The sequence below is a fragment of the Dermatophagoides pteronyssinus genome, unplaced genomic scaffold, assembly GCF_027571235.1.
Source record: "Dermatophagoides pteronyssinus isolate colony J.1.1.1.1 unplaced genomic scaffold, Derpt_VIB-CSIC_2022.12 sq0001, whole genome shotgun sequence".
In the NCBI taxonomy this organism is placed as follows: domain Eukaryota; kingdom Metazoa; phylum Arthropoda; class Arachnida; order Sarcoptiformes; family Pyroglyphidae; genus Dermatophagoides; species Dermatophagoides pteronyssinus.
In genome coordinates, this window is record NW_027461525.1 from 5,631,501 (window position 1) to 5,659,473 (window position 27,973).

A 27,973-nucleotide genomic window follows, 5' to 3' on the forward strand; every position below is an offset into this window, starting at 1 on the left:
ACGTTGGCGTGGATACACACACACAACGAGAATTGATAGGAGAAATGAAAAACAAAAAAGAAAAAGAAAAACCCGATAATAATCATCATTAGTGGTAACATGGTAATGATAATGACGTAATGAATATTTTCATATTGAATATTTAATGATTCAAAAAATGGATAATCTCTTTTCGTTTTTCTTTATTGGTTTTTGGTCTGGTTTGGTTTGGTTGAAGTTCACCGACATAGAAATTTTCGTTTTGTTTTTTTCGCATGATTAGTTCATGAATTTTAGAAATCAGCAATGGTCGATCACCTTGTTGATTTCCAAAAAAGGGTTTTCAAAATGCTTTTTGTCATTGATCAATTTCGATTTTTGATTTTTGATGCTGTTTGTTTTGCTAAATTTAGTAAACATCTCCTTTCTTGTTTTAGCATTTTAAAGTGCGCGTTTGAATTTTGACAAATGTCATTCCTGAGAAACTGATGGTGGTGGTTACATTTTTTTTGTTTAAATTTCGTCGACATTGAAAAGTAATTCATTGGCTTTTATCCAAGAACATAACTTTTTCTTTCATGAAAAAATTCTTGGCAATAAATTCGAATCGAAAATAATGATGATGATGATAACAAATGTTGAATATCCATTCATCATTTCAACAGAAAAAATTATGTAATCAAAGGCTTAAATTAGCTGAAAAGATGCAGAATTTTATTTTGGTCATTGATTGAATTGAATTGATGAATGAATGAATAAAAATATCTTGCTTGTTTGTTTTAATTATCCTATTATTCTGTCCTTGACCAACTTATTCTCTGACCAAAATTGAAAATGAAAATAAGATGAAATCATCAAGTGAGCAATGCAACAATCACCTTGTATTGTAGAATTGTAGAATTGTGACAAATTCATAAATAATAATATTGCCTTTTTTCTTTTATCCCAAATTGAAATCATAACGTAGTTTTGGTTTTTTTAAATAGTTTTTTTATTATTACAAATTAGTAAAATAGTGAAATAGTTTTGGTTTTTCGTATGTTTTACTTGCCGGGATTATTCAATGATGAATGAAGAGAGGGAAAAAAAGAAACGCTATCCATAATAACGCCATTGATTTCTTTGAAAAGAATTTCTATTCCAATTTCCTCTCCAACCACCACCATTATTATTATTCCATCGACCATTATTATTATTGTTACGGTGGCAATATGAAATTGGAACACATCTTCCGGATAATCCGGATGATTCGAAAACAAATCCCCGCTTACATGAACATGCTTGACGACAATTTAATGTACATGGACGTGGACGACCATAATTATAACAATTATCCGGACAAGATGTTGCACATTCATTCCAATAGGCATTCATACCGCATGATCTTCTACCACCATATGAATCGACCAATGTTGAAATCAATATTATCATTATGGTTATTATGGTCATAATTAAACCGAAGCTGCCGACCATCCGGATTCGACTGATTGAAAAAGAATTTTTCATGATTTTTTCTTGGTTGATAAAAATGATGTTTGTACAACAAAGTTACAAAGTTAATCAATAAATAAAAATACTGGACATTTATATTGTTTTTTTACCAATGGGATTTCTTTCTCGTGGCATATATGTACGTCAATCTACAATGATATTGACAAAAATTTTTTTTATTTATTAATTACTAATCAATTTTTTTTTTTTTTGCCAATTGACGACTATAATGACACTGATGATAATGATGAGTAATAACCATTAATGTAATTGTTATTGTAATACGATTACGATGTAATTTTATAATGATGAAATTCATGAAATTGATTGAAAACGATTGAAGAATTGAATAAAGGATATTTCCTCTCTCAGTAACAGCAAATTTGAAACAACGAGCGAAATCGAAGCGAGTACGATTTTTTCTCCAATCATAATTTGACAGGAAAGTATATCCGCTAAACGGAACCAATATTCAATGTAAAGAATTCAATGCATTCAAGGAAAAAGGAAAAAAGCGAATTGATTGATTAGTTTGATTCTATTCAATTGATTGATTGATTGATTGAAAACAAACAAAAAAAGTCAATAAACTTTATTGTGGCGTTCTAATTAATTTTTTTATTATAATCAAATAAATTGTGTTACTATTATAACTATAGTGATTAATAATGATGATAACAGGATATCCACTGTTACAATGGACTATTTAATCAAATTAAACACCTTATTAATTTAAATTTGATGGCTTTGTTGAGGGGGAGGAAAGAGGGAAATGAAATTAATCTTTAAATCTAATCTAATCTTATGATTAATAATCCATTGATGATCATAATCGATTGTCTTGAATCTCAAAAACAATCGATGATCAAATCGACTATCGATACTATCGGTCATATGATCATATGATCGGAAGAAGGAAAATTTATTCCAAACAACAACAACAACAGAAGTAATAATATTTGGAATTGCACCATTGAATTATCAATTCAGAAGTCATTTAGTTAACCTTGATTAAAAATCAATGGGTTTTTATTGAAATGGACGATTACTATGCAATTTTTTTCCAACAAAGTTGTTGTTCATCTTTAAAACTGCATCCTATTTTCAATGGATGGCGATAATAATTTAATTCTGAAATTCATGTGATCACCATCATCATTCAATTTAATTAATCATCATTATTATTGCGTTCTTTATGGAAACGTAAGAAAAAAGTTTTTTTCATTTCTGATTAGCTTGAAATGATAAAGCATTTCTTAGGAAAATGATATATGCATGGCTATCATGGATTTTTGTTTTCTCTTTTAAAAAAGTTTTCAGTGTGTGTTGTGCGGTGATTTACAATTATCACCACACAAACAACAACATTGAAAACAACAACAAGCTAAACAACAACAATAGAATGACCAAATGAACAATGTATCATAATTTGCATTACAATTCTTCTTCTTCTTCATCTCTAAAATAGTGGTGATAATAACCGAAAAGGTCGACCAAAAAGGATTAAAATGCAAACGAAGTAGAAGAAGAAGAAGAATTGTTCCTTAAATATGACAATTTGACAAAAGCTCAAGGTCGTATATTTTAGCCTTTTTCCACAAAGCAATTAAAACATTGTCACATAATAAATGGACAAATATCCAAGGTCATCACAACACCTAGGACCATGGAATATATTCAGCAAGCAAAAAAAATGGGTAAAGGAAAAAAATATTCAAGCATGGTCATTTTCATTTTGGGTTTCAACATGTCTCCATCAACAAAAATTATTATTTCAATTTTTATCATAGTTTCCCTTGGCCATTCGATCAAATCAATGTCGATTGGTTATTCGGAAACTAAAACTATCAATTATGCATCATCGACAACGAAAGATCCTGAAATTCAAATGAGTAATGAAACAATTCGGAAAATCTTTGAAACAGCTGAACAAGTTACAAATGCAACCGAAACTGATTCTGTTTTGATGCAATTACAGCCAATTATCACTACTAAAACTGCCAAAATGTCAAGATCAACAAACGATAATAATAATAATAATTTAAAAAATATAATGCTTTTGGTTGTTAAAAAACCCGAAAGTTCAAACCGATCAAACATAATGGAACAATTTAATGCATATTATATTCATACAGCTAAAGCATCAGATGTTACTGATGGAATTTTCACTGTTATTTGGAATTTATTGATTGATTCAACAAGAGAATTTGTTGTTAATCGAATTCGTTCAATGTTACAACATGGTATGCAAATGTTTAAACCATCATCATCTGCATCTGCATCTGCTTCTGCATCAGGTCGTACTGTTGGTGTTCCTTCATTAATTTTTCGACAACAAAGTGAAATTAACAACAACGAAAACAACAACAACAATGATCAAGAACCTAAAGTTGTACTTTTGATACCAGAACCATTTCATTTGCCTGATGTTATTCAATTTGACGCAATAAAAAATGTGGATTCTTCAGTGGAAATGGAAAAATCCAATTCAAATATCGATAATACCGAACAGCAGCAGCCATCATCATCAAATAAAGAAGAAGCGGAAGAAATTGAAGATAATTTGGTTATTAAAACAATTTCAAAAAATCCATTAAGTCCAACATCATTAGCACCATTACGATATATGGTACGACCGGTTGGTGCATTCACTGGTTTAAGTGTTAATGCTGCGGATAAAACATCCACCTCAGTGGGTACGATGATAACAAATACGGGACTTCATTTCAGTCTCGTATGTAATCAACAAAAACAAAAAAACATTTGAATTCCCATCATGCATATGATTGATTTTTAACTAACTAAATTAATTAATTTTTTTTGTCTCATCCCATAATACAGCTTGGGCCTAGCGGTACTGATTCGACAAAAACCAAAACAACCGATTCTTGGCGAAATTATTTTCGTGCATTAGGATATGGTATTCTTATTGCAAAATTTTTAGGATGAATTTTTTTTAATTTCCCGCAAATTTCCCAAAAAAACTACACATCTGCCATCTATTGATGGAAAATTGAATTTTTGATATTTTGAAAAATTTTTCTTCCCAAAAAAACACCCAAAAAAACAAATAAAATTTTGCTAAAATAAATAATATTTATTATCAATATATTTCATATATAAAATAAGGGTTTGTGTGTGTATGTTTTGTGTGTTTTGCTTTTCATAATTCATAATTTTGAAAATGATTTTTGATTGATTGATTGATTTGTAACAAACAAAAAACATTGTGAAGAGAACAATAACGATCAATTGATCAATGAGAAAAATAAAATGAAAAAAAAATAATTAGCAAAAAGAATACTTTTCTGAAACATTATCAGCATTTGAATAAAGAATAAAATAAAATTTGATCACAAAAATAAATGAGAGAAGTAATGTGTATGTGTGTGTGTCTAATTGAAAGTGAAAAACAAAACAAAAGAAAACATAAACAGAAATTCAACTTTTTCTTGGCTGTTTAACGCCACGATGTGTTAGTCCTTCGAAACGTTTAAATGTATAATTGATGAATACCCAATCTTTGATTCCACCGCTTTCAGGATCTTTATTCGATGCGGATGCTAAATATAGAAAAATGGAAAAACATAATTAAAAAGCCATTTTACAATAAACAAATGAAAAACATACGAATTTTTAAATCAACATCATCAAAATTATCAAAATTTGAAGTATCATCGATTGATTTAACTTCAACAGGTATAGCTGCCGGTCGTTCACGAATATGTTCCCAATCAACGCCCTACAATTTTGATTTATTGAAAAATAAAAATGATAAAAATCTAATTGAATGTCGAAAACAAACAAACCTTAAAAAATGAATGTTGTTTAATTTCATCGATACCATGATGTGAACCAATACGACGATCATTATCATTACAAAATCTTAAAATGAGATCACGTGCTTCATTACTGATAGGAACTTCAGGTGGAAACACTAATGTATCACGCCAATTCATTACTTTTTGATAAGTTTCATGTGGTGTTTCCGAACAGAATGGTGGATAACCGATTAACATTTCATACATTATAACACCTAATGACCACCAATCGGCACTGTAATAAAAATTTTTTTTTTTGAAATTTTAAAATGATAAAAATGAAGCAAGAATATTTACCTTGCACCATAACCAGTTTTTTTAAAAACTTCTGGTGCAATATAATCCGGTGTACCAACAGTTGAATAGGCTAATTGTCGACGATTTTTTTTCCATGATTCAGCACGACGTTTTGAATCCATTGGACTTGATGTAAAATCACTGGGTTTAGCTTGTGATAGATCACGATAAAATTCTGTACGATGAGATTTTTTCATTCCAGTACACAGACCAAAATCGGATAATTTTATATGGCCCTATTTTGAATGAAATAATAATAATAAAAGAAAAATTCAAAGAAAATCAAAATGATGATGATAGAGTTAAATAAAAAAAAACTTCGTGACACTTTTTTGAATATAATATAATGTTTTCATTGATTGATTCGTGCAGTAATATGGAGACTAAAAATAGACAAAAAAATCGATTGGATTTGGAAAATTTGAGTTTTTTTTTGAAAAAAACTTTTTTAAAAAGATGGAATATGATATTTAAACGGGGTGATATGAACAAATTGAAATATAAAACCCGGCTAATAACTAAACAAATCGAAACAACAACAACAACGATGAAAAATCGTGCATATCGAAAACCAAAAACAAAACAAAACAAAACGCCTTTGTAATTATCTTTTGAAATTACCATCATTATTATTTTTTGAATAAAAGATCCTGTACAATCAAAGAAATTTATGATTATTTAATGGCTTTGCCACACACATCATCATCATCGATGAATGATAATTTACAATTGGAAAAGAAAAAAACATTTTTCTGAATTTTTTTGTTTCTTAGAATAGTTTTTCCGGTGTGTAAGTTTGTACATTATGCTATCAAAAAAAATAAATAAAGGTCAAATAATAATTATAATCATTGCCCAATAATGATTCCTTTTTAAAGGTAAATTTTTCACAATAAAAGCAAAGCTTGATGACCCTAAACATCCCTCATCATCATCATCATCATCATCATCGAAACAACAACAACAACAGACATTCCAATGGCCCTCAAACAAAAAACTTGTTTAAACAAAAACCTATTTCGAAAACCCAAAATGATTATTTCAGGGTAAAATAAATATAAAGCAACAACAAAAAAATGTTAGGATAGAAAAGAATAACAATACTTGTACAATGCGGACTAAGGTTGAAGAAAAAAATAATAATTTTGGAAAAATTCTTTCCACATTTTCTACACACACAAACAAACATCCGACCAAAAATTTAAGGTAAAGTCGTGTTTGGTTGGTTGATTGTGTAACAATAAGGTGTGCATCAGAGTAAATAAAAGTGTCTAAACTAAGTTTAAACTACCGGCTGGTAGGCAACAAAGTTTACTTCGATGCTTCTTGTTGAATTGCATACACAAAATATATTTGGATGATTGAAGTGAAGTGAAGTGATGTAATATCAATGTCCTTGACCAGAACGAAAAAAAATATGTACAACAACAAGGACCACTAGCCTAGATTAGGTTAGGTTATTCATACCATTATTTAATGATCTCCCCTACGCACAATTTTTTTCGTTGTTCTTTTATTTTCTGACATCATTATTAGAAAATAAAAATTTAACCTGTCAATCAATTGAACACTTTTTTTTGTGTATGATGGCCCAAAAAACAAAACACAATGGTAATCCAGGTAAAAATAATTAATGAAAACAACAACAACAAACATACCCGTGCATCCAATAATAAATTATCCGGTTTAATGTCACGATGAATAAAACCTAATTTATGTATTGATTCAATTGCTAATGCTGTTTCAGCAATATAAAATTGTGCACATTCTTCCGTTAATGTATCTTTTTTTATCAATAAAGTCATCATATCGCCTCCAGGTAGAAACTATGAATGGAAAAAACAAAAAGCAGAAAAAAAACAGTTAGAAATTGATTTTTAATTGAAAAAAAATCCTTTAATTAATCAATTATCATTATCCATCTCAAAAGTGCTTACCTCCATAATTAAATAAAGATTAATAGAATCTTGAAAACTATAATACATTTTAACAACCCATTGATGATCAGCTTCAACTAAAAAATCACGTTCAGCTCTAACATGACCAACTTGTTCTTTTTCAACCATATCAGCTTTACGTAATATTTTCATTGCATAAACATGTCCAGTATCATTTTTTTGTACTAATCTCACTGAGAATTTTCAAGAAAAAATTATAATTAACAGGAAGGAAAAAACCAAAAACAAACAGAACAAACCTTCACCAAATGCACCACGACCAATAACTTTTAATGGTGTAAAATCTTCAACACCTAATCGAGATCTTTTTAGCCGCAAAAATTCTGTTTCTTTTTGTGCATGTTGTAAACGTTTTTCTTGTTTTTGTTCTTCTGAAAGACCTTCATCACGCATTGATTCTTCTAAACGTTCATGTCTGTAAAAATGAAAAATTTTTTTAAAAAATCAAAATTAATAAAGTAATCAAATCCAAATCAAATTGATCAATGTTTTTAAACACCTACACTATGTGTGTACGTGTTTACCATTATGTGTTTTGTGTGTGTGTTAATCGATAATAAAGACATTGTTAATGATGAATAGCTCGTGCGTGTAAAGTGTTAGATAATCATTTGTTGAATGTTCTTGGCGTCAAAAATAATGATGAAACAACAACAAAAACAGCAGAAAAAAGTTCATCGACTTAATGATGATGAACATTTGCTTGTTTGTTGTTTTTCCCATTCGGTTCAATGTAATCTAAGTGTGAATAATGCGGAAGAAAAAAAATTGTTTTTCAACAACAACTTTTTCTTCGTTTGTTTGTTTGATTCAAAGCCAAAAAAAAACGCAAAGGCAATGAATTCATTTTTGATTGATCTTTCATCATCATCATCAACAACAACTAATGATGAATATTATATGGAGCGCAAACATAAAACTAACTAACTAATATGACTGTCAGTTTTGTCACTTTTGTTCAAAATGAATGAATATATTTAGCAAAACTTGCTTACCTTATTCTTCTTTCCAAATGTTGTGATATAAGATTTGAATAATAATTTTCTAAATGTACTTTAGCTTTTGTTGCTTTATCAATTGTATGACCAGAAAATCTTATTTGATGACCAGATGAATGATTATTATCATTATTGTTATGATGATTCGTTGTTGATTGATTCATCATTAAACTTGAGACCATAATACCACCACCAGTAGTAGCCATCATATTATCAGTTGGAATATTTGGACTTGATGTACCACTTGTTGTTGTTGATGATGATATTGGTGCCATTGAATCAATCGATTGTGGCTGTTGATTTGTAGAATCTGTTTGATCTTGTTGTTGTGAAGTAGTTGTTGTTGTTGTTGCTGCAGCCATTTTTTTTAAATCACAACCACCACCAACACGTTGAGATTGTTTCTGTAAAGAATAATAATTGGAAATTTGATTAGATTTTTTCTTGTTATTCCTGTTATTATTATGACGTTTTGTAAATGAAAGTAATGAAAAATTTAAATTCAAAGCCATAATATTATTGTTATTGAATGAATGAATGAATGATTTTCTTGTTGTGAAAAACAACAAATAACATTTGCTAATAATAAATATGTCACGAATGAAAATGGAATATCATCAACAACAATAACAATCATTATTATAGATTAGAAGTAAAACAACAACAACATTGGCAACGAAAAAATACTAATAAAATAATCCAAAAAAATGATATGATAATATGATTTTAGGCAAACAAAACACACACAAACATTGATCAACAATTAGAATGTAAAAACCAAAAAAGAAAAAAGAATTTAGATTAACATATAAAATTATAATAGTGTCGCTATGGATCCAATTTAAAATATCCATAAAGGATTAGATAATTATTATGAAATTTTTTTCAATTTTCCAATCTTGGTGAATCCAATGACCAAAAAAGAAAATGGGTTTTTTCTCATTGAAAAAGTGATTTCTTTCTTTTGGGTAAAGCCATTCGTAGATCCAAACAAAAATCATTTATCAATAAGTTATTTACGTCATTCGAGGTTTTGACGATCGATTTTTTGTTTTGTTTTTTTGACAGCTGATGTATGCAACAATCAACATATATTCGTTATTAATCACACACACACATATGTCAATTGGTGAATAACTAATGAATAATTTTGTTGTTGTTGTTTTGCATCATGACTATTTAGGATTTCTAAATGTTTGACGTTATTTGGAGAAAAAAACCAACCAAAAAACATACATATTTGGATAGAAATGGATTAACATCAAGCAAGCAAGCAACAGCAACAGAAGAAGAAAAAATAGTTCAAACATGCTTCATCATCAATAATGACAAACAAACAAATCTAATCTAAACACTGACAACAACAACAACAACAATGAAATATATCCTATTGACCTAATATAATCATCAGGTGTGACAGGTAATATCAGGTAAAACCATTGAAAAAAGTGGCAATTTTTCAATGGAAAAATTCATTGAAAGAAAAAACTGAAATTAAAATTAAAAAAGCCAGCATAATACATCCCAGTTAATTTTGTTAAATAATAATAATCAAAAGGGAAGATGGATAGAGTGTTTGCTGCTGCTATTGTATTTGAAGGGGAAAAAAACAAATTGGAAAATAATGATCATTAAGAGAGTGAATGAAAAAAATTAATAACACACAAAAATAAAACCATAAAGATAAGAGATTAGGATAAAAAAAAGATTCTTTCCATCTCACCTACACATGTAATTCACACAAATTGAATGGGGGAAAAAAAAGACATGGTGTGTTCCATATTGAATTCGAAAAACAAAAACAAAACAAAAAATCCAATCTCATTTCATCAGAAAATGGATTTTAATGTTTTGATCACGATTATTTTATTGATGAATTATGATGATGAAAAGATATCAGAAATAACATTATTTAACAATAACAACAACAAAAAAACGACCACAAATGTAATCAAATAACAAACAAACAAGAACCAAACAAACAAACCCCAAGATATAATCTATTAAAATATGGAGAGATACAAGATATGAAACAAACAAAAAAAAATAGGAAAGACGCCCGACGTTTAACATATTATAATCAAGATTATAAATTATGAGTAGAGAGATATCACACACAAAAGTCAAATAAGTTTTTTAAAACATTTTCGTTATTTGATTGTCATTTTTTATTTAATTCAAAAATAATGTTTTTTATTTTTGGTTATCTTATGAAGATTTTACCTGAAAAACAACATATGACATTCTTGTGTGAGAATTTATTTTCAAATAATAGGATATGATATGAAAAATGATAAGAAATCTAAATACAATGAATAATAATTTAGAAGAAAAGAAAAAAAAATTGAGGTCAATTTCCGAACGGCTTGTATAAGTGTTTCTATGAATATCGTTGTCTTTTTTGTTTGATAAATTCATTCATATTCATATTCATATTGATATTGAATAATAATTGAATTCATTCATACACCGGACCAAACCCTCTATCTAACATATTTTTTCTATCTTAAATGGCTTAAAAATAGAGGTATTTTCTCCATATTTACCCAAATTTATTAATAATAATAATAGAGTGGTAATAATAACCGTGTGTAGCGGGAAATATAGCTGTGTGTTTTTCTCATTGAAAAGTTTTTTTCAATCACGATTCCCGATTGTAAAAAAGAATTCATTTCCCGAAAAAAAAGGAAATGAATAAAAATCTAATCACACACGAAGAAAAAACACATATGGAAAATTATCCAAATGTAAAAACCAAACCAAACAACAACAATTTTGGCCTCGTTTTATTTTCTGATCGAAAAAGTAAAAATTGACAAGGATAAAGTACAATCATCAATTGGTGTTTGTGTGTAACATTATCAAATTTCAATTCGTAGCCAAAAAAACCAAATTAAAATGTAAATAAATAAACAAACAGAAAAATTCTATAATCAAAAATGAAAATGAAATTTCCAAAACTTCCCAAAAAAAAATAAAGATATATACAAGGAAATGGATTCAATCAATATGTTATTCCCCAATTTTCAAATGTAAAAAATACAAACAAAACAAAGTGAAATTTGAGAAACAAACAAAACAAATACAATTTATTTGATGACAATTTCATAATCATTATTCAGAAAATATGATTATGTAATAATCATCGAAAGGGCGAAAAATTTTCTTTTTTCAAATAAACCAAGGACATGAATGAATTTCTGAACTGAATTTTTCTAATTTTGGATTAGATTTTTTTTTAATAAGACAAAACAAGCAAAGTATTTTTTCTGGATATTTGCCCAGATATCAAATGTGTCGCATTATTATTTTGATTATCATCATCTGATCATCATCATAATCTGAATTTTAAACTATGGTTGCCAAATGATTGTTTTGTTTGATTCAAAGAGATGCGATTATCATCATTATCATCAGATGACATTGATTTTTTTGAAATGATTTGTTTCTGTTTGTTTATCGTTTTTCTCTCCAGTCGTCGTTTTCTTCATTCAAAATGTGTGTGTAAAGGAAGTTGAAAACGTTTTTTTTTCAATAAAAACAAACATTTTTTGAATGTTGAATGATGATGATGATGGGAGAATGATTGACCCGTAATATATTGTTGTTATTATTTGCTTTCGGGAAAATTTTTCCCGAAAACATTATTTCTGGAAAACATTTTTTTAAAGGTGTTCATTTTACTCACATTTTGTGACAAACATTTTGTTTCAATCAACGATGATGATGATGATTTTGTCAATGTTGACGATGTTGATGATGAAGATGAACGAATTTTTTGTAATTTTAATCGCATTTTTACATCATCATCATCACCATCATTATTATTATCATTATTATTATTCGTTATTACAGGACTAGATAAATGTTTTGGACAAAGATTATCATCAGATGTTGATGATGATGATGAATTAATGATCGGTGATATCACCGATGGCGTTATTATACCATTATTATCATTATGAATAGTTGTTGTCGTGGATGTTGGACTATTAAAACTCAATTTAAATTTATTAATGTTGAATTGACGAAATTCAAACATTTGTAACATTTTTTGTATTAACAACATTTGATAATGATTATTATTATTGAATGCATAGAAATGAAAATCATTATTATTATTATTTTAAAAAATAAAACTACTGGGGAAAGAATAATGATGGAAAACAGTCCCCAAACAGTAATCAATCAAAGCCAATTGAATTTTGTTTGGAGATTAAATTTTTTTTTTAATGACGACGATAATAACACAGATAAAGATAGTCACAAGATTTTTAGATAACAAAAAAATGGATTAACAGTGATCACAGGGTTTTTGGCCAAGAAGATTAGATTGAAAAGTAAACGTAAAAACAACAACAATAATCAATGGAAAAATATAATCCGCAAATACAAAGATTATTATATCATCGAAAAATTCAAAAATGATAGTTTTTATCGCTAAAAATTTGGTCGATTTTTTTCATTTGAAAATTGAAAGGAAATGCGATTTTGGTTGAAAACAAAATTCATTTTTTTCATTATCACATTATTTCACCAAAAATTAAAAAACTGTAAAATTCAAAAAAACACCCAAGGTGACATTTTTTAAAGTTTTCAATATTCAACTATAGTGAAATCAATATGTTTTTGGCAATTTTTGTTGACAAACATTTCAGTTTATTGATTGATTCACGAATTGCAACCCAAAATGAATGAAATGTCCTCGAATCGTTGAGCAAAAAAACATAAGGGGATAATCAATTTGATTGATTGATTAATGTTGCTGTTGTTGATTGATCAATCAATATCGATTTTTTTTCGTTTTAATCATCATCATTCAAAAATGATAAAATGAATTTTGTGAAATAATGAAAAGAAATCAAACATCACTTGATTTTTTTACACTTGTCAGCTGGATTAATAAACTTTTTTTTAAAAACTGACGAAAATTAGGATCATCAATAATCATTATAAAGAAGTAGAAAAAAATTTCAGAAACTTTTTTTCAAACAAAAAAATCTGGAACAAAATAAATTGAGAAAATGATGAACATACAACGAATTTTCGACAAAGTTTTTGGATAAATGGAAAAACGATGTACGTAACTTTACTTTACGGCTGCTCAAACTTGAATGACGATGAATGTTGTACATGTTTTCAAGCTTCGAAAGGATATTCATAACGTTTTTCTGCAGAAGCAAAACGAAACGAAATAAGAGCAAAAGATGAAAACAAGCAAACAACAGAAAAAAATCATGTTGCAACATCGAGAGAGAAAAAAGCCGTCAAGGAAGACGACTTGTTTTCAGTGTTGGTGTTTTTGTTGCCATCGAAGAGAGAGAGAGAAGATTACAATTGCGGTGGTTGTTTCGACGACAACAACGATAATATCGTTGTATGGTGGTTTGTGTATCAGAGGTGATGATATTTGTTTGGACAATCATCACTAGCAGCAGCAGCTTTTTGAAATTTTCTGAATGAATGAATTATGTAATAAGGATTTTTCAACGAACAAATCAAGAATTTTGAGGGAAAAAAAGTTTCATTTGAACGAATCTATTGATTGAATTGATGGCAATGGCCACAGATGCCACATCAAACACAATGCAAATAAAAATCGACCACCACGATGAATGAACAACGAAAAACGACAAAGAATTTCGCATAGTCATCATCATCAATGATGATATGACCCAGATGGTCAAACAAACAAACGAATTGTCAAACATTTTACAGAGAAAAAACGAAACAGGCAACACAAAACAAACACTAAGATCTAATAATAATGGTATTTGGATGTTTACGGGCAATAAAACATGTAAAGAAATCCAGAACAACATTGGCCACGTGGTTGACACTTTTCTGATTTTTTTTCGGAATCAAGCTTTATAAACATGTAAAGGAAACACACACACACATAGACAGATAGAGATAAAAGGAACAAACTTTGAAATTAAAATTTTGCCGACTTGAATAACATTGTTGAAGATTATCATTGTTGTTAATGTTGTTTCCAAGTTTTTTTCGTTGTTGTTGTTGTTGTATACAATCCAATATTGTAAATGGCATTTTGTCAACCAAGAAAAAAAACCGAATAAATGTTGAAATTAAATGAAATTCAATTCACTAAGTTTTTGTGCTTCAAAATGTGTGGTTTTTGCTGTTTGTTTGTTTGTTTGTCGAGAAATTTGATCCATTTCGGAAACATTTCTTTGCACTCTTCTTTTTATAATCATCATTTTTGAAAAAAATGAATGTAATTTGATGAATTTTAATTTAACCATCACCACCACCGCACACACATCATTCCATTCCATTTCAAACAGAAGAAAATCTTTCAACACATTTTATAAAAATCAGAAAAAAAATCCAGTTAATTTTAACCTTGTTTTTTGTTCGGGAAAAATTTCCCAGAAATTTCATTTCAAAAACATTTTTTTTTCAATCAAAAAGAAAGAATCATTGAAAAAAATCATTCAGTTCAATCAACCAGATCACCAGATTTTTTGATTAACAAAAGCCAATTCTAATGTCATGTATAACATGTTCAATGTTTTTTAAATTCAATCAAAAATTTCAATGAAACAAAAAACAAAAAAAAACAGAAATCTTTAACAACAACAAAAAACAACCAGAACAAGAAAAAATCAAATTGTCTTTTTTTCCATTCAATGACAATGACAATAGACGATGATGATGGTGATGGCAAAGAAAAAAAACCAGATGAAAAAAAATTCGTAACCGACAAAAAAAAGCTAATTTTAGTTTTGGTTTTGTCCAAAATTAAATTCATTCATTGTGTTTTCAGCAAAAAAATAAATGCTTGTCGTCGGTGTTTGTTAACATTAAATAATTTCAAAGGGTTGGGTGATGGATAATAATAATAAAGGATTTTTGCATCATGGAACCCATTATCAAATTATAAAATTAAACACAAAAAACAAAACATGAACAGAAAAATTCCTTGATTTTTCCTTTCTTTGTATTTGTTTGCTTGTTTGGTATGTGTTTTGTTGATTAAAAGTTTTCTGGTTCTTGGTATTTTCAATGGCAAAAAAAGGATTGTTGTTTGTTTTTAAATCCAACACAGGTTTGTTAAAGTTTCATTAAAAATTCCATTAACAACAAACAACGAAAAATTTAAATAAGGTTGACAGTATGGCTTTACTAATGGAACAAGAAAAAAGCAAAAATATTGTTCAATTTTGTTAAACAACAAAAAACATCATGAAATTTTTCATCCAACACAAACAACAACAGAAAATTGTTGTTGTTATTATTGAAACTTTAAATTGATTTCACAGAGCACGAAAAATTGATCGATTGAATTGAATTTGATCAAATCAATCAATCAATCAATCAATTGAAAAGTATAATAACGATCAAGTGCGTGTAAACTTAATAATACGTCGATTCAATGAATGAATGAATGAATGAATGAATGTTTTGTATATACAATGTTTACAACAACAACAACAACAATTTTGAAACATTCAACCTACGCATGAATAAAGAGAAAAGGGGAAAAAATATATATCATTTTTGTGAAGGTGATGTAATGTGTGTCTGTTTGTTTGTGACCAATATTTGGACATTTGCTATTGTGCGATATTGAAACAGAAAGAAAAAACAAAAGTAAAACATTGTAAATAAATGGACATCATCATCATCAAAATTTGGTCGAAAAAGTCCAACAGTCAATGTTTTTCTTGAACTTTACTGTTTTTCATATTGTTCAAAAAATCATAAAATAATTAGCTGCTAATTTTGATTTGGGAAAGTTTTTTTTATATTGCGTAAAAAACAAACAAACAAACAAACAAACACATCATCAGTCAGTCAGGTAATGTAATTATAACCAAATAAATAAAAATCTTGCAAAATATGAAAAAAAAATTCATAAAAGTTTTTCAGTTGAAATGTCCATATTTGGTTCAAAATTTTCAATGCAAAAAAAAAAAATTTGCTCTACTTTTTTGTTTCTCTGTTTATCATTTTGTTTCAAATCAATTTTTTTCTCTAATAGATTTTTTTTTGCAAAATTAACGATTAACACAATAACAACAACAACAACAATGGTCAAAGATGATAATAAATGAATGGAAAAACGAAATTCAGATGAAATTCAATTCAATTCTAAAGTAACGGAAGGATGTTGAATCAATTAACTGATTTCAATTCCAATTCAATTCAATTCAATTCATTGAATATAACACAATGATTTTTGTAGATAATGATGAACCGGGTGGAAAGCAAGCCAAACAAGAAAATCAAACAAAGCAAAAATCATTCATTCATTCATTGAAGAGCGAAATTGGAGCAAAGAAAAAATTGTATCATTGAAAACACAAACGGAATATATATTGTTTTCCTCGGACAAAAGAACATCATTCATTATTATAAAAGAAGAAGTTGGTCAACAAAGAAGAAGCATTTTATCAATTTGACCAACAACCGGCTAACCAATATTCAATGAGAGAAAAAAAAGGAGATCAATTCGATGATTGATTGATTGATTGTGATCTCAATCATCTGAAAACTTTTTTCAAATGATCATCATGCATGTTTAGTAACCTAAATTCTTTCCGTTTGACAATTGAAAATGAATGAATTTTTAGTTTTTAAAAACAGTTTTTCATTTCGTCAGTCAATCCATCATCTTTGTGAAAAAAAGTCAAGATTTTTAAAAAAAAATTTCATCACCCTTCAGAAAAAAATGATTCGATGAATATTATAATCGAGGAATCAAGTGTCAGATTGATTTGATTATTTGTATCGATTATTTTTTTCTGATCAAATCAATCTGAAATCAATAAGAAAAAAGAACCGCAAAATCAATAAAATAATGATGATGTTTTAATAAACAATCATCAGTATCATAATCATTATCATTCGAAACAAAATGATCGATTTCGATTCAAAGAAAATCGATCAATCAATCAATTCAATTTGATTGATTGATAAATTATCTAAAAAAAAGGAGGAAAACTACTACGTGCAACCATTAATCAATCAATACTTTTTGTCGATGGACAACAGTGAAAGAAAGGAAAATTGACTTTACTATGATGATGATTGTAATTTAATCCATCATCAATGATCATGATTTTGACTTTGATTTTTTGGTTGGTTGGCTAATTTATCGTTTGTTTAACGATGTTTTGTTTTGGAAAAAATGATAAATAATCATCAAAAAGGAAACTTAAATGTTTTTATGGCCTTCAAAATAGAAAACATAAGAATCGCTATTTTATATTGATTATGTCACAATGGGAAAAGTTCCCAGAAAAACTTCAATGACGTTCATCGTAATAAAATCAATGATTGACGATTATTTTAGAGAATTTTGGAAATATTGATCACCGAGGTGACACAACAACAACAAGAAAAAAATGTCATTGAAATGATAAAAGTTTGCAAAAAAATTATTGATGGGAAAAATAAACATATTTATGATGATGAGGGAAAAGGAAAACAAAAAATCATAATGATAATAACCTCGAGAATTCAAAAACAACAACAACAAATATTGATCTCTAATCTAATCTTTTTTGTTGTTGTTGTTTGGATTCCATTTAAATCTTGTGAAAACATACAATGAGAAAGAGAGGGACAAAAACAGACTAATAACAGACATTTTGGATTGGATCAAGTGTTTGTTTGTTTATGTCAATTTTGGAAATTTTAGAAATTTTAATTTTATTTTTCAAAAAAGAAGAACAATCTGATTAGATAACAAACAAAACTTTGACTGACTGACTTGTTGCATCATTTTTATTTGAAAATAACACGTTGATACACACATAGAGAGAGAGAGTGAGAGAAAAATTCATTTACATGAATGACATTGGATCATCATCGTTATGATCCAAATTAATTTTTTGAAAATAAAAATGATAAAAAAAAGCTGATAATAAAAACATCTGGCAATGAAAGTTTTTACTGAAAAAATAACAAAAGTGAAAATGAAAATCACGTAATGAATGAATGAATGAAAAAAAAAGGTTATGGAAAAGCAAAAGTAACAAAAACAAGCAAAAAGCAAAAGTTCAACAGCAACTTTTTTGATGAATTTTTCATTATTTAGATTCTTACATTGGATAAACATGATGATGATATCGATGATATTGATGATGATTTTGATGATATCGATTGTTGTTGTTGTTTTTTTAAATTTTTTACATTTGAAAGACAACGAAATCTACTGGACAATGTTGTATGATGATGATCATCATCATTATTATCAAAATCTTTATTGTTTTGCTGTTGATGATGATGATGATTAGTTAGATTAGATAAAATTTTCTTAGGTGTACAGATAATTTTTGAAGGAGATGATGTTGATGATGATGAAATATCATTATCACCACCACCACCACCATGTGATGATTGTGTTGATGTCGTTGTTGATGATGAACATGATGAAAATGATGATGAATGAAAAAATTTTGAACGATTTGATTTTTTTTTCTTTTGACAATGAATATTGTCTATAATAATATCATCATTATTGTTTTCGTTTCCTTTGTTTGTTCGAAGTGTTAAGGAATTATCCACATCAACAACAACATTATCCACATTAACATCATTTGTCGATGAAGTTATTGTTGATGGTGGCGTTGGAGAATTGGAAGCAGTTTTCCATATACGCATTTTAAATGCCAACAACATATTTATCAGATATGATGATATAGTTGGATCGCAAATTTTGAATAAAAATTAAATAACAAAAACCACAAACAAAGAAAAATTAATCCAATGACAATGTCAATGGTGACAAACAATAACAATAAAACCAAAAGAAACAATAAAAAAAATTGATAAACAACAGCAAAATAATTTAGAATCAATCAAACCGAATGAAATGAAATGATTCAAAACAAAAAGTTGATGAAGAAGAAGAATCCAATCACACACACACACATAATGACACAATGACGATAATGATAAATTGTTTTTAAACACCAGAAACTAAAGTGAAAAAAAAATCTGATGAATCACCTTACCACCACCAAAACAACAGCTTTTTTATGAACCAAAAAGTTTAATAATGATAATGATAAAGTAATAAAAAATCAGAAAAATTGAAAAATTTCTCTCATCATCATTATTCTCATCGATGGATGGAACATTGGATTTTTTTTGAACAAACAATTGATTATGACGATTATTATGATTTGGATGATCAAAAATTATAATTTTTTTTAAACACTTGATCTGTTTGTAATTTTTAAATATCACCATATATCACACACAATATTTATTTATAAAAATAATGTTTGTTTGCACATACATACATATAATATACTGATATCCAACCAAACAACAACCAATACCAACAACAACAATAACAACAAAAATTATCAACAAAGAAGCAACGTCATCGTTTTTATATTTTCCCTACTACATTATGTGTGTGGATTATCATTATCATCATTATTGGTTTGGTTGTCACACTGAAAAAAAACTAAAATCCTTCAAAATTTAGCAGCTGCTGCTGTTGTGTACGGGTAAAATAAATGAATATTCTTCAAATCCAATCGATCAAATCGATCAATCAATCCATAAATGATAATCAAAAAAAATTATCAAATTTTTTTTAAAAATAATAATCAAGTGGTATGGATTTTTTAGATTTTTTTTGGTTTCATTATTTTCACCCAGAGAAACAAAGAGATAACGGATTCACAGTAATAATATTGACAATATTTATTTACATTTCCAAGAAATGTTTATTGTGTGTGTGTGTGTGTGTGTGTGTGTGTGTGTCTATATGTGATATTTGATCATCATCATTAAAAAAACGTAAATAATAATAATGATATGCATGTAATGCGTGTTTGATAATTGAGTTGTTGATGATCATGGCTAAATAGATAATGTTCCATTGTAATTCAATTGTAATTCATTTGATCAAAGTGATAGAATTGATGATGAGAAATCGATTGATTGGTGGGGGCAAAAAATTTTGAACCAGGAAGACAAGATTTGTTCTTTATTCGTACAAAAAAATTGGATGGATGGCGGGTAATTAGAATTTTTGCTCGTTTTTTTCCAAAAAAAAAGAGATTCTCATTGGATCATCATTTTTTTCTGTTTGTTTCAATTCATCAGATGAATTGGCAGTTTTTTAGATTCAATTTATGATGATATTCGTAGGAAATTTACGGAAATTATCAACAACAATGATGATGATGAACAGCAGAAAAAAAACAAAAAACAATGATGATGATGATTTGGAGAAAAATATTTTTCCCTGCATATAACACACAACAATAAACACAAACCGACCGAATAACGTCACATAGAGAATACGTTGAATGACATCGATGATAAACGAAAATTCATTATACAACATCCACCATCAACTAAACATGATGATCATCAATGTGGAAAAACAAAAAATTCATATGGTAACCACCAACCAAACACACACATGGCAAAAATAGATTTGATTTTTTTCGGAAAAAAAACATTGTTATTATTAGAAAAATTGATCAATAAGTTTGATATTCCAAGTTGATCACTGTCACCCAAACACACAAATCAATGAAATCAATTGAATCGAAAAGAATTGTCATTTTTTTCACCAATCATCAACCACACATGCTCCAATCCGAAAACAAAACATCCAAAAAAAACACAATACATCAAGTAAGTGTGTGTGATATGAATATGATGATGGTATGTATCCATATGAAATGAAACAAATCAAACAGTTCATATTTTTTAGCTTACTTGCTTTTTAGTTTTTTTTTGTTCAGTCATCATCATTATAAGGGAGAAAAAACAAAAAAAAATCTTCATATACATCACACACACAGACATAGGTAAAAAAATTCTCTTGTTGTTGTTGTAGCAGCAGCAGCAGCAATATATACAATACACGCCAATCAAATCAGCATCTCTTCATTATTTTCTCTTCTTTTTAGAAAAAAATTCTGTCTAAATTCTCTCTTTATTTTCATTGTTTCAGATGGACGTGTTTTATGTGTGTGTGTGTGTGAACGATGCTCTAATCAAATCAAATCAGAACAAATTTTGAGAAAACACGCGCGTAATTTGACAAAACAAAATACCAATTTTCCAAAAAAAAATCCATCTTTTGAAAATTAATGATACATAAAGACAGAGTAACAAATGTGAATGTAGAAATGAACAACCCAAAGAACTACATGATGATTATCATCATACAAAACAATGATGATGCTGATTATTATTAATGATACAGATAGAGAAAACAAACAAACAATCAATTTATGTTTATAAACAACAAAATCACAATCGACTACACAGAAAAAGACAAAGAAAAATACACAGGAATTGAATTGAATTAAATTTAATTGAATACAATCAAATCAAATCAATCGAGGTAAATATCAATGGGAAGAAACGAAACGAAACAAAATGGAGAGATCCAATGAAAAACAATCAATCGCTACCTGATATTTAGACAAAGCAAAACAACAACAACAATGACTTGATTTGAATCAATTTGGAAAAAAAAAAAATATTGGAAGCAAACAAACAAACAAACATTGACAAAAAACAAATTAGATTTACGATCATAATGATACCTGGCCTGTATGTATGTCTGATATCCGTATTGGTTAATCCTCTGATGATGATGATGATGGTAAATACTAATAATTCACCTTCACAATGAACATATGTCGATGGTGATGATGACGGTTATTGGCCTCATTTGAATCACTCTCATGGCCAAAAATTGTATTTTAGCTTCCTGCTACTGTTTTGTCGATGATTGCACCCAGCCAGCCAGCGCTCCAATCAACACCATTATCATTAAACAAACAAACAACCAAAATTCAATGAATCAATCAACGAAAAAAAAGAATAACAAATCTTTATTAGTTTAGTGTTTGTGTGTGCGCGAAAGCGAATAATCAGTAAAAAACAAAACGAAAAAAAGGTACAACCAATCAATTTGTTTGAGGAGGAGAGAGAGAGAGAGAGGGGAAAAGAAAAAAATGGCAATTTTTTTCCGGGCACCTTACCCGGTATGGCGCCCTATACTCTTGACAACACACAAAAACCGATTCATCAAAAAAAAGATTTGAATAGTGATACGGCGGTTATTCATCCCTCATCATCATCATAATAATTTTACAATGATGATGTCTTCATTCACAAAAGAATCTGTAACTGTCGAATCATCATGATTCTAAATTTATCGACACAGCAAGAGCGAACACAGGAAAACCAAAGATACCGGGTGCTTCCGTAATGCAGTCGAGAACAAAAATTGAAAATTGAATTTTTGTTTTTTTTTTTTTTTTTTGGTGAATGAACAGAGAGAGAGAGACTATTTTTCGATCATATAGGGATAACAACAATCTGGAGTGGTGATGATAAAGTGGTTATTCTCATCAAACATCACAAATGAAGAGTGAAATTGTTGTAGAAAATAAATTGACAAACGAAAAAAAATGGCCATAAAAAAATCTAGTCTAGTGGAGTGTTAAATTTGTGTGAATAAGAATGATGAAAGTGGAATGGACTTTTTCTTCAATTGATATTATTCATCATCGTCGTTGTCGTCGTCGTAAATAATAAACGTTTTTTTTCATTAGATCGTTAACCATTTGGTAGATCGTAAAAAAAATTGTTCGTTCGTTTATTTTGCACACATGATAATTGTTCAAAAAAATCCAAGTCAAAATTTAACACTAAATTATTTTCTTAATGCAAAATGACATATGATTCCAATGATAATGACAATTTTTGTTTAATGATGTTATGCAACAAAATCAGAAAAACTCTGTATCCAAAAAAGTCAGAATCGTTAATTTTTTTTTACAAAGTAATTTTTGGCCAATGTTTAATTTTTGAAAATGTAAATGTGGAGAAACAACATCAACATCAAATCAAGTCAAAACATAGGAAATGAAACTTTGTTGTTGTAAATGTAGCTGAAAATTGATGTTATTCATTCATTCATTCATTTTTTTCGGATAGATAAGATGTGATGATCGATAATTTAGGCAAAATATAATTAAGAAATAAACATTCAACAACAACAATAATCATTAATGATATGTGTGTGTAATCGATTGATCTTTGATTATTGATGATGAGGATTGAAAATCAAATGGAACAAATCGATTCAAACAAAAAATTGTAATCTTTTGACCATTAATGAATAAAATATGCAAATTACAAAATAAAATAAGAAAAATTTTCTAATTACAAAAAAAAACACACCTACATAATTCCAAAAATCTATATTTATAAACATTAATCAAAAGCAAAAGTAAAAAATGTGTGTTATTTCGTTTAATCTGATTCACAGTTGAGTGAGGTTAGGTTGATGACTATGGCTATATGACTATGGCTGTGATTCATAGTTCAGTGAGGTTAGGTTGATGACCATGACTATGGCTGTGATTCAAAGTTGAGTGAGGTTAGGTTGATGACTATGACTATGACTATGGCTGTGATTCATAGTTCAGTGAGGTTAGGTTGATGATTATATGTTATAAAATAATCATCAAAGATAATTACTTAATCACGATTAATTATGAATTTTTTTTAAGATTTCCAAATCTTTATAATCAAAATAATGACTACACACAAAAAACACATGTTCAAATGTTTGATTTATTAAGTAACAAAAAAAAAAAAAAAAAAAATATTGATCATTTATTGGTTGATTGATTGGATATAAACATTATGAATATCTAATTTTTTTTCTACTCAGAAGAAATATTTAATCCTTAAATCGATAAAATATCCTCTCACACTCACTCACGATCAATAAAATTAACCGATAAAGATGGCCCACACACACACACACATCATGTCAAGATTTTTTATTGTTAATAATGATGTTTCAACGCTTTTTTTTCTACCAAAAATATAAAAGCCTCCAATATAAAGGTGTGATTGTGATCAATCAATCAATATTTTCGAGATTCAAAAGGTATGTTATGTTGTATTTTTTGCAGGGAAACAGAAAAAATGATAGTTTTTTTTATTGTTTCCTTTTCGTTTTCACCTGAAAAAAAATTTATTCAAAAGTTCAAACAACAACAACATTATTATAATGATGATGACAATATTATATGGAAATTTCATTCTCAATTCACGATATTGACCATGTTCCAAAAATGAAATGCAAACAAACAGACAGAAAAATCGGACGACCAAAACGACAATCAAATGAAAAAAAAGGTGTGCAAAACATTCATTCATTCAAAATATTATTTCGTCCATTTCGACACACACAATGATAATAATGGTCAGGTGTGAACTTTTTTGAAAATAATTGTTGTTGTTGTCGCTAGGAACACATAGATAGAGAGACAAAGAAATATTCAAACAAACAAGGGACATGTAAATTTATTCAACAGGAAAAAAAAGAAAACCTTGAATTCTTTATCTGGAAATTTTTCCTTTGGAAATTTTCTGGGAATTAGAAAAAAAAACGGAATCAACATTCAAAATTTCCATTTCAATTAATCAATATCATCATTACAGGTGTTACAGGTGTTTTAATAACAACAAAAATTGAAAATCCTGTTGTTCATCATCATCACACACAGCAACAATACAAACAAGCCAAAAAGATTGCAATGTTCCTTACACAGCAACCAAAATAAAAAGAGTGATAAAAGTGAAATTATGGAATGAAATGTATAACACACACACGTAATCATTTGATTTCCATATTTAGTCACATCAATTTCATTACATACATACATCCTATCTAAATTGACAAAACAATCAAAATCAAAATCGAATCAATCGAAATATGTTTTTTTGGGTGATTGAAAAATTTCAATTGTGTTTGCTGTGCCTGCCTGTTTTTTGACAGCATCCATATCAACCCAAGCAAATTGATTACATATTATTTTTTTTTTTTGATGGAAAAAAATGTCTGCTTATAACAAACAAACATTCAAGATCCTGTTAAATATTCAAGATAAATATAGAAAAAGGATTTACCATTGCCAGGGTTTTTTTTAACACTCACTTAAAGTGTTAGAATTGATAAGAAATATTGAAAAAAGTCATGATTAGATCGATGGAAACTATAGTGACATTATCCGAAACAAAAAACAATGATGATGATGATATTGCATTACGTGTAAATAATAATGAAAAAAAAAATTAATGTAATGTACTTGTTGTGTTGAATGGGGTGTAGTTTGTTATAAATGGAAACATTCTACTTATTTTTTTGCTTGTAATCCAAGCTTTTTTTATTGGTAAATTAACTACAAAAGTCGATCAATCAGAGATCGATCAGAAGAAAGAAAGAAATTAAACAAAAAGCCTCGACACAACGATCAAATCATCCACAGATTTCTCCAAATCATCATCATTATCGTTACTTATTTTTTTAACCATCGATTGAAACTTATTGAAAAAAAATGTCTGGTAAGTTTAAATTTTGATAATTTTTTCTTTGACCATCATCATGATCAACACAAACAACACTTTTTTCTTAACAAACATTTATTTTACTAACAAACCAAAATGATTATTATTATTTGATGTGAAATAAATGTTTGTTAATTAAAAAAATCAATCAAATCAGGTTGTTTTGGTTGTTGTGATGATGATGGTGGTGGTGGTTACAACAATTCTTCTTATGCAGGACAACCACCGGAACCTGGTCAACGATCATTTGGTGGCGGAGGTGTACCGATTTATAATCAACCAAATAATGATGGAAACTATGGCATGGGTGTTATACCACCGAATGATAGTAGCAATTATGGTATGGGTGTAATACCACCGAATAATACACCATATGGTAATGAACCACAATATCATCGACCTGGATTGGAACAACCACAATATCATCGACCTGGATTGGAACAGCCACAATATAATGTACCTGGTTTAGGTGTCAATATTGGTGGAACTGTTCCTGAACCTGGACAAAGACAATTTGGTGATAATAATAATGATTATTATATGCCACAACCACCAAGCTGTGGTGATGGACAAGAATAATTAATTAACCATTGTGTTTTTTAACTGTTAAACAAAACAAAAAAAAAATCAATGTTAAAATAAAAAGATGCCCCTAAAATTAAAAAAAAAATTGATTAAAACAAAGGATAATGTCCAATGTGTTAAATAACAACAATTAAAAAAGCGAAAATTCGACGATGATAAAGATAAGGATCTTTGATGTTTATCATCATCACCACCACCATTGTAAACTTGAACACGAAAAAAGCCTCTTTTTTTCTTGAATTAAATTGATTTTATCTTAAAATTATTTTATTTGAAAGTAGCTTTGTTGTTGTTGTTGTTGTTCCAAATACAGTATCAAATTTTGGCCATTTTATTTAGGACACAAAGTATTGTGGATAATGAAAAAAAAAAATCAATGAGGGCCATAGTTTATCATTATCAACATCGACAACGAACAACGTTTTCTTCAAAACATATTTTCTATTTTAAATAGAGAAAAAAAAATCTCCAGAGGCTATCAAAGCCAATCAAGGTAGGACAAATTTTTTGTTGTTTGTTTTGTAACAAAATCAATAATACCATCTGGCACACGCAAGTTATATGATTATAAAATCCAAAAAAATTTCAAACACAAACATCTTGATGGCATTCTGCAATGAAAAAATTCAGATTTTTTTTCAACAACAGCAGTGCTACCATCTTTTGAATGAAAAAATGATTCGAATGTTAGAAATGAGAATGAATCAATGACATCACATCACTTGGACAAAATGATAATAATGAAAGATTTTTCCTATACTTACATTGATTGAATTTTGTTGAAAATTCTCGAAAAGAAAAGTTTAATAATGGTTTTTTCAATTAAATGCTGATTGATTAGGAGGCACCAGATTCACCGTAAACACCCGAAAAGAATTAAAATCACACCAAAATTGAAAAATATGGATAATTCTTTGTTGTTGTTTATAATCAATCAGGAAAGCTCACTCAGCATTAGTTTAACAATAATAATAATAATGTTGTTTTTTAATGGATTCGATTCGATGATGATCACTGTCAGAATGTGATGATTGAATTTCTTATGGTAAAAATGAGCTGGGGAGTTTTTTTCATTTGATTTTTAAACACACATTGAAAAACATTAGCCAAAAAAGCGTTCTAATTTCACTATAGTGGATTATTCGTGATTACAAGGTTGTTTTTTGCTTTTGGTTTAAATATGGATGAATGTTTATGATTGAAAAACGAACAAACGAATAGAATCGCTGTTGTTGTTTCGTTTGTTTTACCACTGATGACAAACAAAATGTGAATAAAATTTTCAATTGTCAAACTTTGTTTACATACAAAGAAAAAAAACTGATTTTTTGATTTGAAAAAATGAAATTCTAGTTACAGGAATTAGCTCTTTTTTGCTGAAACAAAAACAACCCAGAAACGAAAAACAAAACAAGATGAAAAACTCGCCAAAAATTCTCCAAAACAAACACATAAA

General features: G+C 28.3%; 3 protein-coding genes across 9 annotated transcripts; 2 read left to right on the top strand and 1 right to left on the bottom strand.

Moving 5' to 3' along the window:
- The first annotated feature begins 2,779 nt into the window (after positions 1–2,779).
- LOC113798390 (uncharacterized) lies at positions 2,780–5,214 on the top strand. 2 transcript variants are annotated; one of them, XM_027348920.2, is made up of 2 exons: positions 2,780–4,166; positions 4,312–5,214. In XM_027348920.2, the coding sequence occupies exons 1-2, from the start codon at positions 3,137–3,139 to the stop codon at positions 4,320–4,322; spliced, it is 1,041 nt and encodes a 346-aa protein (XP_027204721.1). In that variant the 5' UTR covers positions 2,780–3,136; the 3' UTR covers positions 4,323–5,214. The 2 variants fall into 2 exon arrangements, with proteins under 2 accessions (XP_027204721.1, XP_027204720.1); XM_027348919.2 differs by having other exon boundaries at positions 2,789–4,204.
- On the bottom strand, positions 4,547–27,749 carry trc (Serine/threonine-protein kinase tricornered). 5 transcript variants are annotated; one of them, XM_075821763.1, is made up of 9 exons: positions 27,282–27,749; positions 8,542–8,948; positions 7,786–7,961; positions 7,526–7,719; positions 7,247–7,414; positions 5,589–5,824; positions 5,280–5,526; positions 5,101–5,212; positions 4,547–5,033 (listed from the first exon to the last, which is right to left on the bottom strand). In XM_075821763.1, the coding sequence occupies exons 2-9, from the start codon at positions 8,904–8,906 to the stop codon at positions 4,912–4,914; spliced, it is 1,620 nt and encodes a 539-aa protein (XP_075677878.1). In that variant the 5' UTR covers positions 8,907–8,948; positions 27,282–27,749; the 3' UTR covers positions 4,547–4,911. The 5 variants fall into 5 exon arrangements, with proteins under 5 accessions (XP_075677878.1, XP_027204715.2, XP_075677876.1 ...); XM_027348914.2 differs by lacking the exon at positions 27,282–27,749 and adding an exon at positions 18,622–19,560; XM_075821761.1 differs by lacking the exon at positions 27,282–27,749 and adding an exon at positions 14,473–14,684.
- LOC113798388 (uncharacterized) lies at positions 25,690–26,779 on the top strand. Of its 2 annotated transcripts, none has more exons than XM_027348915.2 (2): positions 25,690–25,929; positions 26,090–26,779. In XM_027348915.2, exons 1-2 carry the CDS (start codon positions 25,923–25,925, stop codon positions 26,509–26,511), a joined length of 429 nt encoding a protein of 142 aa, XP_027204716.1. In that variant the 5' UTR covers positions 25,690–25,922; the 3' UTR covers positions 26,512–26,779. The 2 variants fall into 2 exon arrangements, with proteins under 2 accessions (XP_027204716.1, XP_027204718.1); XM_027348917.2 differs by having other exon boundaries at positions 25,701–25,929; positions 26,150–26,779.
- Positions 27,750–27,973: the final 224 nt, after the last annotated feature.